At 41.6% G+C, this 13,985-nt stretch overlaps 1 protein-coding gene across 4 annotated transcripts in view; it reads left to right on the top strand.

The window, feature by feature from the left end:
- Window positions 1-13,985, top strand: part of Tead1 (TEA domain transcription factor 1) — a 163,027-nt gene that overhangs the window by 142,106 nt on the left and 6,936 nt on the right. For all 4 annotated transcript variants that reach the window (XM_010615250.2, XM_033764134.1, XM_010615249.3 and 1 more), the window contains 2 exons: window positions 6,187-6,327; window positions 10,117-10,269. In XM_010615250.2, the coding sequence (XP_010613552.1) occupies window positions 6,187-6,327; window positions 10,117-10,269 (294 nt within the window). The remainder of the gene's footprint in view (window positions 1-6,186; window positions 6,328-10,116; window positions 10,270-13,985) is intronic.

The raw sequence follows: 13,985 nt of genomic DNA, 5'->3' as shown, positions 1-13,985 counted from the left end.
AAAAAAAAAAAAAAAAAAAAAAAAAAAAAAAAAAAATGGTGGAAGATGGAAGCAAAACAAATTCAGAGCTGGAAGAGGCAAGGCTCCCAGAGCCTCCAGAAAGAAACAGCCCTCCATCCAGTACCTTGGTCTTAGCCTGACAAGTTGAATTCTGACTACCAAAGTACAAGATCAGTTAGTGTTACATGCTGCTAAATTTGCAGCCATTTGTGACAGCCACATGAGAAAGAACATTTGATAAGAAGGAGAGCTATGAAACAGTTGACATCCAGTAGAGTCAGTGAAGTAATGTTTTCCTGTGCCTGAGAATTTATCCATTGGGCAGTGCAGGTCTGGAAGGTATACAAAGGCTTTCTGCATTGGAAGGTAGAAGAAAGCCTGTGAACTTGATTCATGATTCATACGTGGGCAGGCTGGGACCTTCCCTAGAAGGGGCCGTCCCCTTGCATGCCTGCCTCCTCACCCACATTGGTGAGTGTTTCAGACCTGGCCCTCTCCGTGCAGAATATGGCCTGTGTTCAGTGTGTGTGTGTGTGTGTGTGTGTGCGCACAGAAGATACATTTTCTGGGTTTTAGGTGTTCCTTGGATTTTTGTATGTATTTGCTTTTAGAATACACTTCATGGTCCGTGGTCGATAAAAGCTGATCAAGCAGAAATAATTTGAATCTAAGATCAGTGCATTTCTTTCTTATTTTCTTGCCTTCAAAAGGACAAGAAATAGGTTTGCTTCCACCCTGTCTTTTCAGCTGGGTGGGGTGGTCAGATGGTGAGCATTGAGCTCTGCAGAGCTCACCTCCGTGGTTGTTGATTTTATGCCAGTATTCTTTGGTATTACTTTTGCTCCATGGGAGTCAGTGACCGAATTTCTTTCTGGAATGGTTCTGATCTCATCAGCTGACAGATAATTATCTTCCACATGAAAATATCTCCTCCTAGAAAATTTCTGAAGAGCAGCTACAATGTGATTGGATGGCTGCATGATTGTTTTCCGTGTTCAAGGGCGATTCCATAGCAGTTGTGGTAGCAGATTGGTTATTTACCATTAGTTGGGGAGCCTTTTAAAATGTAACCTGTTAAGTTTATACTGACATTTAAGTATAAACTTCCCCCAAATCGTAATATGAAAAATAGAAAAAAAGCAAAATAATTCAAGAATAATCGATTCCTCTTACCTACAAGAAGGCTAAGATGCACATGGACTTCATGACTGTGCACTCACAGTCCCCCCAGAAACACACAGGACACCCGCGAACATTCATAGTAGGTGCAATTTGGCGACACCACAAATCTCCGAGAGTAATGGAATGGACAGATCAAGACATTTTTGTTCAGCGGAATGAACAATAATGAGGATGAAGGAACGAGCATGCACATGGATAAATCTGTGGTGGGGAAACAAGATAAGACAGATAAAGTGGTTGGGAAACAAAACTAAACACTATACAAGTCCATGTATTTACAAAACAAGTTCAACAAAAGCTAAGGTATAATGCTTTAGGATCATGGTCATCCTTGAGGTCTGGGGGTGATTGTGACCCAGAGGGAGCATATCTGGGGGACTTCTATGTCTTCATCTGGGTGCTGGTTCACTAGCAGATTTACAGAGCCAGTTTCAGGAGACATACTGAAGTAAAACTGTGATGCTACAATTCTGGTGACATGGTTTCTGGCAGTAGGTTTTCATAATGGATATTCTTTAGTAACTTTTCATAATTCATGTCATCATAGCCACAGATCACCTCTTCCAGATTAAAACTGGGCTCACATTGTTTGGGAGTTCTGAGAGAGTGGTGAAGCAGAGGTAAGGTGCTTCAACTTATCTGACCCAGATACAGCCCACTACCAAGTTATCTGTAGGGTAAAACCATTCTTTATAAAAAATAGCAAACTATTTTTTAAAACTACTTTTTTTATAGGGCTGGGGATTTTAGCTCAGTGGTTCTGCCACCTGACTCGCAAGCACAAGGTCCTGAATTCAATCCTCGGTACAAAAAAAAACAAACTATCTTTTTATCATTACAGTGTACCCACAGTGCTAATTAATGTCATTGATTAAAATATTCCTCAAATCCTTTGTTGTCAAAGTCCTAAATAATTGAAGTTCAGGAGCTTAGTCCCGGTAAGCTGGCTACAAGACAGGCATGGTAGAAGAGTGTAGTGGAGCTAAGCTGCTTAATTTTTGGCAGCCAGGGAGCAGAGCAGTGGAACAGCACCTGAGAGGCAAGAGCCACACATCCCTGACCCACCCACACACACCCAAAAATACATCACAACAATCTCCTGGTAGCTACCAAGCGGTATGGTTGATACAATCAAGTTTCCGTTTGGATCCAGTATTACTTATCCTTTAGTGATCCACATGGATACAAAGTAGAATCCATTTCCAGAGGAAGGTCTTGGTGGTTTGGAATCCTTCCAACAGGCTTCAGGTGCAGTTAGTCAACAGCCCCCATTGCGCTACGTCTTCCACTCCTTAAAACAGATGTGTGTGAGAGCAATCACATCACCCAGTGATGGGGAAGATAAAGAACTTGGTTACTTCAGTTCTCATTCTGTTTCTCCTTTTGTAGTCTGTGTTTGCAGTTTTAAACAGCTGAAACAGAGTGCCGATTACTAATAGAAATAATGATCCACTTTAGTTGTCAAATTTGCCACTGCTACCAGACAGCTACTTTGACTTCTGCAGACAAACTCATAAGGATGGAAATGTGACAGTTATGAAATCTTTAGCAGCTCAGGACTGTGCTGAATACCAGCCTAAACTTGGTTAATGATTAATGGTCTGAAATTGTGTGTTCAGTTTATTTTGTGTATTTTAAGTAACTGGAGGCTGACACTTTCTCTTTATAGAACTACGGATTGAACGCAGTGCTTTTGTACTGAGGTTTCATCCCTGTTTTTTATTTATTTTAAGACAGGGTCTCACTATGTCACAGACTTGCCTCAGCCTTCCAGAGAGCTGGGATTAAAGTGTGTGCCCCCATGCAGGCTGAGATTGATACTTTTTAATAATGACTTCACTCTTTACTTTCCTGCCTCCTCGCTCCCATCATTTACTTCCTGTGTTTCCTCCCATATGTCCCTTCTTACACCACAAACACCAAATTGCTTGGGTCCTTGACCAGTCTTTCAAAACAATTTGATATTTTTTAAAGTTTGTTTAAATTACAATATTAACACACAAAGTCTTCATAACACTATTACTCCTTTTCAAAGCTACAAGTTTCTTAAAGTTGAAGTTTTTTTAGAAATAACTGATAGCCACCTTTCCTGCTCAACATAAATTTGTTATTACTGCATTGTTGGAAAACATCCTAAATACTAACCAGGAGAACATAATTTATGGTGGAGCTGTTTGTATTTTTTAAATGACTGTCCAGATGTCAGTATTATTCAAGTTTTAAGATGGATTATTATAAAGCAAGATTTAGAAAAGTGAATATAGTTGTGCTGTTTGTGCAAAAAATATATACTCTTGAATATCTACTAAGTATCTCTCAGAGGACCTAGAGAGATGGAGAGCGCCGGTTACTTCTGATGAGGTGGACAATTTCATAGGTAGAAGGGAAGTTTTACACCCGTTTTACAAATTTCTGTCCCCTTTACTTAGCATATACACTGAAACTTAGTTTTTAAAAAATGCTGAGATCATTTGACAAACTTTATAGTAGAAAGAGCATGTAAGTCCCAGCTGATAAAAAGAACATCGCTGATAATCCCACCACCACAGATTCTTAACACTTGTAGGGCCATATGGCCCAGGAGGTGATCAGAACGGGGCCCTGGTGGTTCCTGCAGCTCCCGTGGGTGCAGCCTGCTGCCAAATCTGTGCTCCCAGCTCCCCGGTGTCTGGATGTCAGGGTGCTTTTCTCTCTGGCCGCTACAGTGCAGCTTGGGAAGCCAGGCGCCGATTGCAGCCAGGGAAAGGCCTTGTTTCCCACTTTGCTACTCTTCTGTAGAGCAAAAGGTTAAACCTTTGAAAGTGAGAGGAATGTACCTGTGGATGCCATTATTTATTTATGACTGATGCCCCGTGCGGTTCCAAAGAGCAAAATATGAGACCACTTACTACATTTATGAATGGTGTAAAACCAGACAAGAGCAAGGAGCAGCAGATTGGAAACCAGTGAAAGGAGCGTCGCACTAGTTGTTAGAGACTGTTAGAAGCATCTGGGACCAGGAATTACTGTAGTCAAACAGTAAATTGAGCTTGGGATTTCTTGGCGCATGAGGTGAACAGGGGAATGTATGGAGTACATGGTTCTCTCTTTTAAGGCAGAAAACGTGAAGTTTTGCCAAAGGGGGTGGACATGTTCCTGTATTCAATGCAAAAAAAGAAATTCAAATGCAAGTCTTTATTTAAAAATATATAGGATTAAAAAATAAAAATATTCGGGATGATTCGTATCTTCATGGTAGTTAGTACCTGACGAGGTATTGAAGTTAGCTAGTCCAACTGTGCTGACTCTCACAAAATAGAAAGTCCCATTTGAGTATCAAATCCACCTACCTGTCTCAAGAGCCATTATTCTATTCCACATATCATCCTCTTGCATTTGGATGGTGGTACTGGCTTGCATTTCTGTGTCCACACATTCACATTCTTTCTCTCTTCCCAGTCTTCTCCAAATTACGGTTAGAGATGGCTCTCGGATCTGATCACATTAGCAGTCACTGCTGCTATCCTGTATGCTGGGAACTCCTCGTTCCCTTTGGTCTCAGAATGGAAGACCTGACCCTCCTTTCTCCCAGCTCCTGTGCCATGCGCTCTCCTTCACTGTCTCCATCCCACCTACCCTTTTGCAGTCCTGCTTTGCGGGGCTGGTTTCTCTTTTAGGAAATGCTATTCTTGCCTAACCACATCCTCTTTCTTTGGATCCAAGCTGCAGAGCATCCGAGAGTTCCTCCCCACTGTTTGTTCCTGTCCCCCTGTGCCTCTCTTGGTGCGGCTGCCCCTCACCCTGTTGCCTGCCTTATTAAATCATTAGCCCCAGGACAGCAGGCACTGGCCCAGTCTTTGCTCACTCTTCTCCGCAGCTCTCCACACGGTGCCTGGTATGTGGGAGGGAATGAGTAGGTAGTTAGTGACAGGCTGCCACTGTGATGCTAAGATGGGGTTCCACAGACAGAAGAACAGAAATCTATTCCTCACATTTCTGGGGTCTGGAAGGCCAAGTTCGAGGAGCCAGCATCTGATGAAGCCTCACTGCAGTCTCACAATGTGGAAGGCAGAAGGGTAAGAGAGAGGCCGCTTGTTCCTGGGAGCCATTGTTAGTTAGCTTGTGAGAGCAGAATCCTACATACTTCTCAAGAGGCTCCGTCACCCAACGCTGTTGCTTAGGGGATTGAGTTTCCAACACACAAATTTGGGGGACATGTTCAGATCATAGCGGTGACCCTAATACTGCAGCGGCCCCATCTCCAACAGACCTCGTCCTCTGCAGAGACCATACACAATCCGCACCCTTACTTATTCTCACCGCCATTCTGGGTTCTTCCCACCATTCCCTCAGCCCTTCTCTGCATGTCGCCATCTTAACCATCCCTTGATTGTGCCCTTGTTGGAAGCATTGCCTTCCATTGTTTGCATTCTGGCGTGTGTGATGCAGTATTTACCATCTACCCATCTGGTAGTTATTTTATGTACCTATGTCCCAACATTAAGTTGTAGCCAAGTCCTGTTGAGGATCTAGCATCAGGTACTTGAGAAAAGTGTGTGGAATGTGTGGCACTTATTTAGTGTGTCTTTGTGAGACATTTTTCCCACTCCATATGATGGGATTTCTAGTAAAGTTTCTGTTTGACTTACATAACACATGGCTAGTTGGCTGGGAAGTCTCATAGTCTTGTTCTTTTTCAGGCTCTAAAAGTTAGTGAATGTGAATTCACATCCTGCTCTCTGCATGCATCCCTCTCAGAGACCTGTGGATATTTTGTTGCAAGAAACAATGTTTTTCTGTCACTGAATGTAAGAAAGTAAAACAGAATAGATACAAGGAGCAGGTGATTTCCAGAAAGGACTTTCCAGGTCAGCACCCTCTATGGAAAGTGACCGCTGGACACTTGTTTCTAGAGGGGCATCTCTGAGCCACCTCCCAAGCCCCTGGGCACCTTTCCCTGGTACTACTGCTTGTCACTATGACACCTGAATGAGAAAATAACCCACCCCATTTCCTTTCCAACAGGCTGACCTAAACTGCAATATTCAAGATGATGCTGGGGCTTTTTATGGTGTAACCAGTCAATATGAGAGTTCTGAAAATATGACGGTCACCTGTTCCACCAAAGTGTGCTCCTTTGGGAAGCAAGTAGTAGAAAAAGTAGAGGTAAGTTGGTCTCTGCAGATCAGAAACTTAATTCCAGAGCAGCAGCTGCCTTTCCTTCAAGTTCATAGAAGCAGAGAGTTGCACTTTTTGATTTCTCCTTTCCCTACCCTTTCCTCAGTCTTTCCTCTGTTACTTCTGTAAGGCAGAATGATTCGGAAGCACTTGAAAGCCGGTAGGAAGCCCCCTCTGTGTCCAGAGTTGGCACCATCCAGCTACCTGGTCACCTTGCTGTGAAGCTTCCTGGGGCCTCTGGGAGGGAAGTGGGTCAAGATGGGCCTTGGCACTGACCCGCAGGTCCAGGCACACCTAGGCACTGTGGAGAACTCTCAGTGTGGTCCGCAGCTGATTGGCAGCTGCCTTCTAAAACGCTAGCATCTTGAGTTTGATATTGTTGCTTTTTGCCATTTCCATTCTCTTCCTTTTAATTGTTTTAAATGCATTTAATTCTATATTACAGCTTTTACCTTTCTGTCTCTCTCCTATTAAAGAATTACATGATTGTATTATCAGGATTTATTTGGTTGATTGATGATTGATTGCAGTAGTAGAGACTGAACCCAAGACCCTTGCATTGAGTTACATTCCCAGCCTTTTTTAATTTTAAGACAGAGTCTCCCTAAGTTGCCTGTTGTGGGCTCAAACTTGTGATCCTCCTGCCTCTGCCTCCCATAGTGTTGGGATTTCCTGTTGTTGTTCCCTTTAAAGTTGTGCTTTCCATGATATCTGCCTCCCAAGTGCAAGGTCCTGAATTCAGTACCCATTACCATCCCCCCAGAAAAGTTGTCCTTTCCAGTGTCTTCTACCTGCCCCCCAGTCAGTCCTTGTTAATGCGTGCTCTTAGTTTGCAGTAGGTCCAGACCTCTTAGGACTAGGAGTCTAGTCTGACAGTGGCAGAGGCTTTTCACTGCACTGTGAGAGAGGATGCCTTGTGGGGAAGGTGTTTGTTAAGGCCTGGCTCTCTCGTCTTGCTGAACTCAGGGTGGGTGGGGATTGGGTCAGTAAAGCCAAAGTTCCAAGTGAGTAGATTTGATTGTCACTTAAGTGTAGGTATCAGGAGCTAGCCTCAGTAAGAATTGTGAATGGAATTTAGAGACTGACTGGAAATTAAAGGGGAGAGTTAAATGAAAAATGAGAAACAGTAATTTAAAAACCTGACCCACACACTGGAAGAAACGGTGATGGTAGGTCTCCTTGTGTGGCTATGATGTTAGCGATGGTTTTTGGCAGTTTGCCATTTAGTATTGTACTTACTGTTGCCTTTTATATTAAACTGCTTTCTTTTCTGTTTTACCTGGGATTTTTCTTAGGAATAGCTAAGTTATTTTTGCAGTGACCTTTCGGCAGTTCTTGCCACATGATTTTTCTCCAGGTTTTCACATAGGCTGAGTCAGTATAGCTTGTGAATTTGAACCCCGCAGTGCTCTGAAGAAAACCTCACTTCAGATACATTGCTGCCTCTGCTTGCCGATATTTCATGTAAGATTTTTACATCTTCTAAGAGGTAGATATTAGGCTATACTTTTTTTTTATAATCTCTTTATCAAATTTCAATATTGAATGTGCATTTACTTCATAAAAAGAATTGAGATGTTATCTTTTGGGAGGCCTATCATAGTTGAAATTGTTAATAACTTCTTTTAAAAGTTACATAAAGCTTTCCTGTGAAACAATTTGATCTTCGTGCCTTTTTTAGCATGTTATTAATTAATTAATTTTAATGAACAAATTAATTTCGTCACGTACATTGTAATATTTTGAAATATCGCATACATTGTGGAGTGGCGGAATTGAGCTAATTCCCATATGTAGTCCCTTTTTTGTGGTGACAACCCTTAAAGTCTTGCTTGGCATTTTTCAAGAACCAAACACCTTGGTGTTAGCGTAGTCACCAATGTAAATCAGATCGCTTGAGCTCACCCTGCCTGACTGTAACATCGTGTCCTTCGACACCTCCATCTCCTTTCCAGGGGTCGATCGCTAAACAGGTACCTAATCCTTGTCCTTTCCACAGGTAGTGTTCTCGGCATCCTCTGCTTTTTTAGGGTTCAGTGTTTGCAGTGTGTGTTTTCTCTCTGTTGCTTTGTTCCCCTAAAGTTATGTGTCATACCTTCTTCTAATCTCTACTGTAATTGCTGTTTTGCTACTTTTCTTTCTTTTCTCCTTTTTTTAAGTGTGTAAGAGTTTATTTTGTCTCTTTAAAGAACCAGTTTTTTTTTAATTTTTTTTCAGCTTTAATTGAGTTTATTGGTACATTTTAGGTACAGTACAGTTTTTTTCTTTAAAGAACCAGTTTTTTTTTAATTTTTTTTCAGCTTTAATTGAGTTTATTGGTACATTTTAGGGATACAGTACAGTTATATTCATTGTTGGGATCTTGTACCTCCACATGACAAGTCTTGATTCTCATTTTTTCCCCTTACCCTTGCCCTCCCTTCACCCCCTCCTCCCCTCCCCATCTGCAAACACTTTATTTCCATCTTTTCATTATCTCATTTTTTTCTTTTCCCTTATTACCCTTCCCCTACCCATCCCACCTTCCCTACACCTTTAGCTCCTTTCTTCCCATTTCTAAATGTCAGTAATCTTATTAGGATCTTATGTATTATTGCAGATTATTCACATCAGAGAAACTATTCAGTATTTACACATGTGTGACTTATTAAAGAACCAGTTTTAAAATGCATTCTGTCCACATTTTAAATTTGTTTCATTGATTTGAGCTTTTATCATTATTAATTTCTCATTCCTGGTTTTCTTTTATTTCTTTGTGATTTGGTTTTCTTTTGTGGGTCTTTTAAAAAATTGTTTAATGTGTACCTATTCTGCAGTTTTTCATTATTAATGATGAAATATGAGACTGCTTCACTAAGTTTCATCAAATAAAATTTTATTTTGTCCCATAATTTTAGATGTATTTTCCTTCTCACTGCTCTTTATGGAGCTTATAAAGTCCTTTTCTTTTTTTTTTTTTTGGTCATTTTAATTATCTGGAAGTATTTCTTGGATTTAAGAACTTTCTTGGAGTCTCCAAACTGTGTGTAGATTAGTCCTTCCCTCTTTCCTTCCTTACTTCCTCTCCCTATCCAGGGCCTCAAAATCAGTTCAAAGTAACCGGTTTTTCCTGCGTTTGAGAAATGAGTTGTACTATTGTTAGTTTGGGAGGGCTTATCACAGAGAAGGGTTTCTTTAGTTTCTTTGAACAGTTCTAACTTTCTGGGCCTTATTCTCACAGATCTCCTTCAGGTAGACAATTACTAAGCAGGATGCTACAAGTTTTGTTTTGTTTTTTATGTACCAGTTTCCCACAAGGCATATAAACATTAGGTACCACAAATGTACTGATAAAAAAAATAATGAAAATATTCATTAGCTACCATCTTTTTACCTTTTTTTTTTAATTCCAGAAAAATAGTGGATTGTATATATGGCATAATTTGCAGTTAAGTTTTTTGTTTTTTGTTTTAACTAAGTAACAAACATTGTATAGGCTAGGAAGGGTAGCAGCAAGTCACATCAACACTGACAAGTTTTAGCTTGACAAAACCTAGACAAAATTTTTGCATCAAAATGTATTAGGAGCCAAGTATTTAGCTCAGTGGCACAGCGTCTGCCTGGTAAGCGCCAGGCCCTGAGTTCGATCCCTGGTACCCCCCGCCCAAAAAAAAAGGTGTGAAGTACGAAATTCAAGGAGTTTCAAAGCAGTCAAGTACCAAGGTATGGCTGCAATGGCTGTTCCTGGCATTTTGAAGTCACAAGTGTGAACATGTTCAAATCCTTTTGTCCTCCTAGACGGAGTATGCAAGGTTCGAGAATGGCCGATTTGTATACCGAATAAACCGCTCCCCAATGTGTGAATATATGATCAACTTCATCCACAAGCTCAAACACTTACCAGAGAAATATATGATGAACAGTGTTTTGGAAAACTTCACAATTTTATTGGTAACGGTTTTGTCTCTTTCCTATCTTGGCAGACTCCTGTTGACTGTGAGGAAAGTAGGCTGGGGAGGCATTGAGACTCTGGCCAAGGGAACATGACTGTCACCTGGGCCCTCCATGGTCACTAACAGTTGATTCACAGCCTCTATAAGCACTTGGGCCACATTTGGTCTGGAATCCATAGAAGGGAAGGGGTCTCACCTGGCTGGGATTACTGAGCTGGCAGAATGGGAATTTGGGTGGGTGACAAAAGTGGTGGCCCTGGATTATCAACTCTGGGTTGCACATTGAAAAGACCTGGGGACCTTATAAACATCAGGCTGTGTCCTAGGTGAATTATGTCAGGATCTCTGAGGGTAGGACTCAGGCATGTGCATTTTAAGTTCCCCTACAAAATTCTAGTGTTAGTCACATTTGTCTCATCAGCTATGTGGAATAGATACCATAAGTAAAACAAAGGCTGATTGATAGGGTCGTACTTCAAACATACCTTGACTCATTTCATGAAGGATTTCCAAGACCTTGAAAGAAGGAATGTTCCCTAAAATAGAAAGTAGAGGCATATAAGCATATATATTGAAATATAAATTAGAATGGAGTGCAGTGACTAGGAACTGAAAGAAAATGTCCTTTGTAGACTGAAAAATATGGCCCAAACTTAATAGGTAGCTGGAGGGAATGGGAGAGACAGCAAGTACTCAAGGTCCCTGAAGGGAAGCCCCAGTGACCCGTGAACAGTGGGGTGTGTATATGTGGTGTTTCCTCCGATATTTAACTTTGAAACATGTTTCTCTTGGGGACTTCACTTGAGAACTTCAAAAAGTTATTAAGAAGGATGTTGTTCTCAAAATATACTTATAAAAATGCAGTAATGAGTTTCACAAGGCTTGTTTTTAAAAAATAACATTACTTGATTAAACTGAAGGGAAAATGTCACCCCAAAAAAAGAACCTCAAACTTTGTGGAAACAGTTTTGCTACAAAGGCCGTATTGTGGTCAGATACTCAGCCCCGTGAAGGCCTGCTTTATTACTCTTTTTCATGAGGATTGAGAACTAGAAGACTTACAATAGGAATTCTTTACCTGTTGTTTTGGTTCCATTAGGGCAGTGGCTCTCAATCAGTAATACATTGGTTTTTAAAAAACCACCTTTCCCAAGCTCCCCACCCCATTCCAGAAACCTGTTTTATACCTTTACATTTTTCCTGTTACCATGGTATAAATACCCCCCACCCTAGGCAATTTCAAACTCGGGTTGTCCAACTCACAAAGTAACTTAATATTTAACAAGAACTTACATGAGTCAATAGAAGCTTGCTCCCCTATGCCACTGTTAAATAGATCAGATTTAAAAATTAAAATCTTTTGTATGTTAGATCCTTCCAGAAGGCTTTTTAAAAATCTGAGGTCAAGGTACCACTCCAGATAAATACAATCAGAATCCAGAACTGGGGCCCTGCATCATGTTTTTTTTTGTTTCTGAAGCTGTTCAGATAGTGGTAGTGTGGAGCCAGGACTGAACCACAATGACAGGCGACTAGCAGAGGAGCCTTGGGGAGTCCCAGAGCTCACAGATACATGATTGGCCTGCACTTGGCCAACATAGGCTTAGCATAGGTGTTTTGTGTATTCTAGGGAGAGAATGTCAGTAGATTCTCAAATGAGCCCTTTGCTTCTAAAATTTAGAGACCAGCAATCTGGGGGAAGTTTTAGAATACCTGTTCTTTCAGTGCTGTTTATTAGTATTCTCATCTCTAATGGTCTTTTGGTGAAAGCAGAGCAGTCCACAGCGTGGGTGCTGGCAGGGACCAGGGAGACTGGTCACAGAGGTGCTTTCTGCTGCTACTTAGAAATGAGGCAGCAGCACTGTAGCACTCTGGCAAGCAGTTGGAAGTGGACATCCTCCTGTGGCCTTTAAATAGTAGAACCAGAACTCTCTAAGTGCACAGCTAGCTTCCTCCTTCCCGATGATACCTCAGTCCCTGACACGTGACCTCGAGATCTCAGCTGGAATAAATATGACCAGAAAACGACACAGCACCTGTTTCCCACAAAGACCAGGTAACTGTCAGGAAGAGCACGCATGACTTCAGCTGGCCTACCTGTTCAGGGATCTCCTGGGGTTAGATTAACTTCGAAATGAGTCATTGAGCAGTTAAATACATCTCTGTGATGTGTGGGGTGCAGAGGTGTCAGTAAATACCCACTAGAAAAGATGTAGTCTTAGAAATTCAGAAATTAAGCCAGCACTCCTGGATTATGAAAATAAAATCATCTGAGCATCCTAGTGATGACAGAACAGAATAGAACAGAGATAGCAGTTGAGCCAAGTTGGCCAAGTATTTCTACTGTATTCTCACTCAATAGTTCAGGCTGGCTTTGAACTTACTATGTGCCAGGCTGGCCTCACTGAAGGTGATCATCCTGTCGTAGCCTCCTGAGTGCTGGGACTGCAGGTGTACACTATCATGCCTGCCTCTGTTGTCTTTTGAGGTAACGTTCAGACATACAGGCTGATTGAAACATTTTTTGTTTTCATTTCTCCTTTGAAATCTCAATCATGAAGACAAATCTAGAAATATTATTTTCTAGGTAGTTTGTGAGAAGACGAAAGTTTCAGGCACTGTGCCCTAAAGGCTTTATAAATGTTGTTTTCTGAAATTCTCACTGCAGAACTATGGGATCATTTCTATGAGTATAGTGTTAGAGCTACCCAAGGCCATAGAGCCAATGACAGGTACAGATTAAGACTTGAATTGACAGAAAAGACACTTTGCAAGATCTTTTATGATTGTGAAATCAGAAGACCTGGGCTTCAGACCCAAGTCAACCTTATGACCTTGGGTAAGTCATTTAAGGCCTTCCGAACTCAGGTTCTGCCTGCATTTACAAACAAGATACTCACATTTCGTTCTCCACTTAAGTGGTGACCACTGAGAATTTTTTAATTCATTCAGCTAAGCCAAAAGGAGATCGAATTAGCTGCTGGGAAACAGAGCAAATAAAACACAGTTCAGTACCATATTGTAACTCGTGGCCTGATAGGGTGAAAAAGGCAGGTAAGGAGGCCATTGTGATAGCAGGCAGCAGTGGCTGTGGTGTGCTTGGGAAGCAGGCACCATGGAAGCACATGATGCTTCAAAGATGGTACCTTGGTGGATAAACATGCATTTTTGAGATTTATCAGCAACCCTTAGGTGTCAGGTGTTGGGGGCACTGTGGTGAACTGGACAGGTAGGGCAGCCATCCTGGGGTCTGACAAGGGAGGCAGGCATTTATCTTGTCACCATTCGGTGAATGGGGAAATGTAGCTGGCATCTGGCCAAAGGATGCAGCACTGAGCGCATATGGGTAACAGGATTCAGCCTACTTCTGGGGGTTGGGGGAGGCTGCCTGAGGAAGAAACAGTTGAGGGAGATCTGCCAGTAAATAGGCATCCATAAGCTCAAGCAGATTAACCCCGCAGCTTCTTCTCTGTCACAGGGGAATAATAATAGCATGCACTCACAGTTATAATGCCCTAAGAGACAATCTATGTAAAGCATTTAATAGCCAGTAGTTGTATAGTAAGCACTCAGTATATGTTGTCTGTTGTGTGAATTTCCATTCATTCAGCAAATATTAAGTGACTATACTGTGTCTGCCAAGCTAAACTAGTTACTGGGAAATACTGTCCCAGTTCTTCAGGAATTTATAGTACACTGGATGAAATGAATACT

Source organism: Fukomys damarensis, unplaced genomic scaffold (assembly GCF_012274545.1).
Source record: "Fukomys damarensis isolate Sample0158 unplaced genomic scaffold, DMR_v1.0_HiC HiC_scaffold_16, whole genome shotgun sequence".
NCBI lineage: Eukaryota > Metazoa > Chordata > Mammalia > Rodentia > Bathyergidae > Fukomys > Fukomys damarensis.
This window is presented reverse-complemented; position numbering and strand designations above follow the sequence as displayed.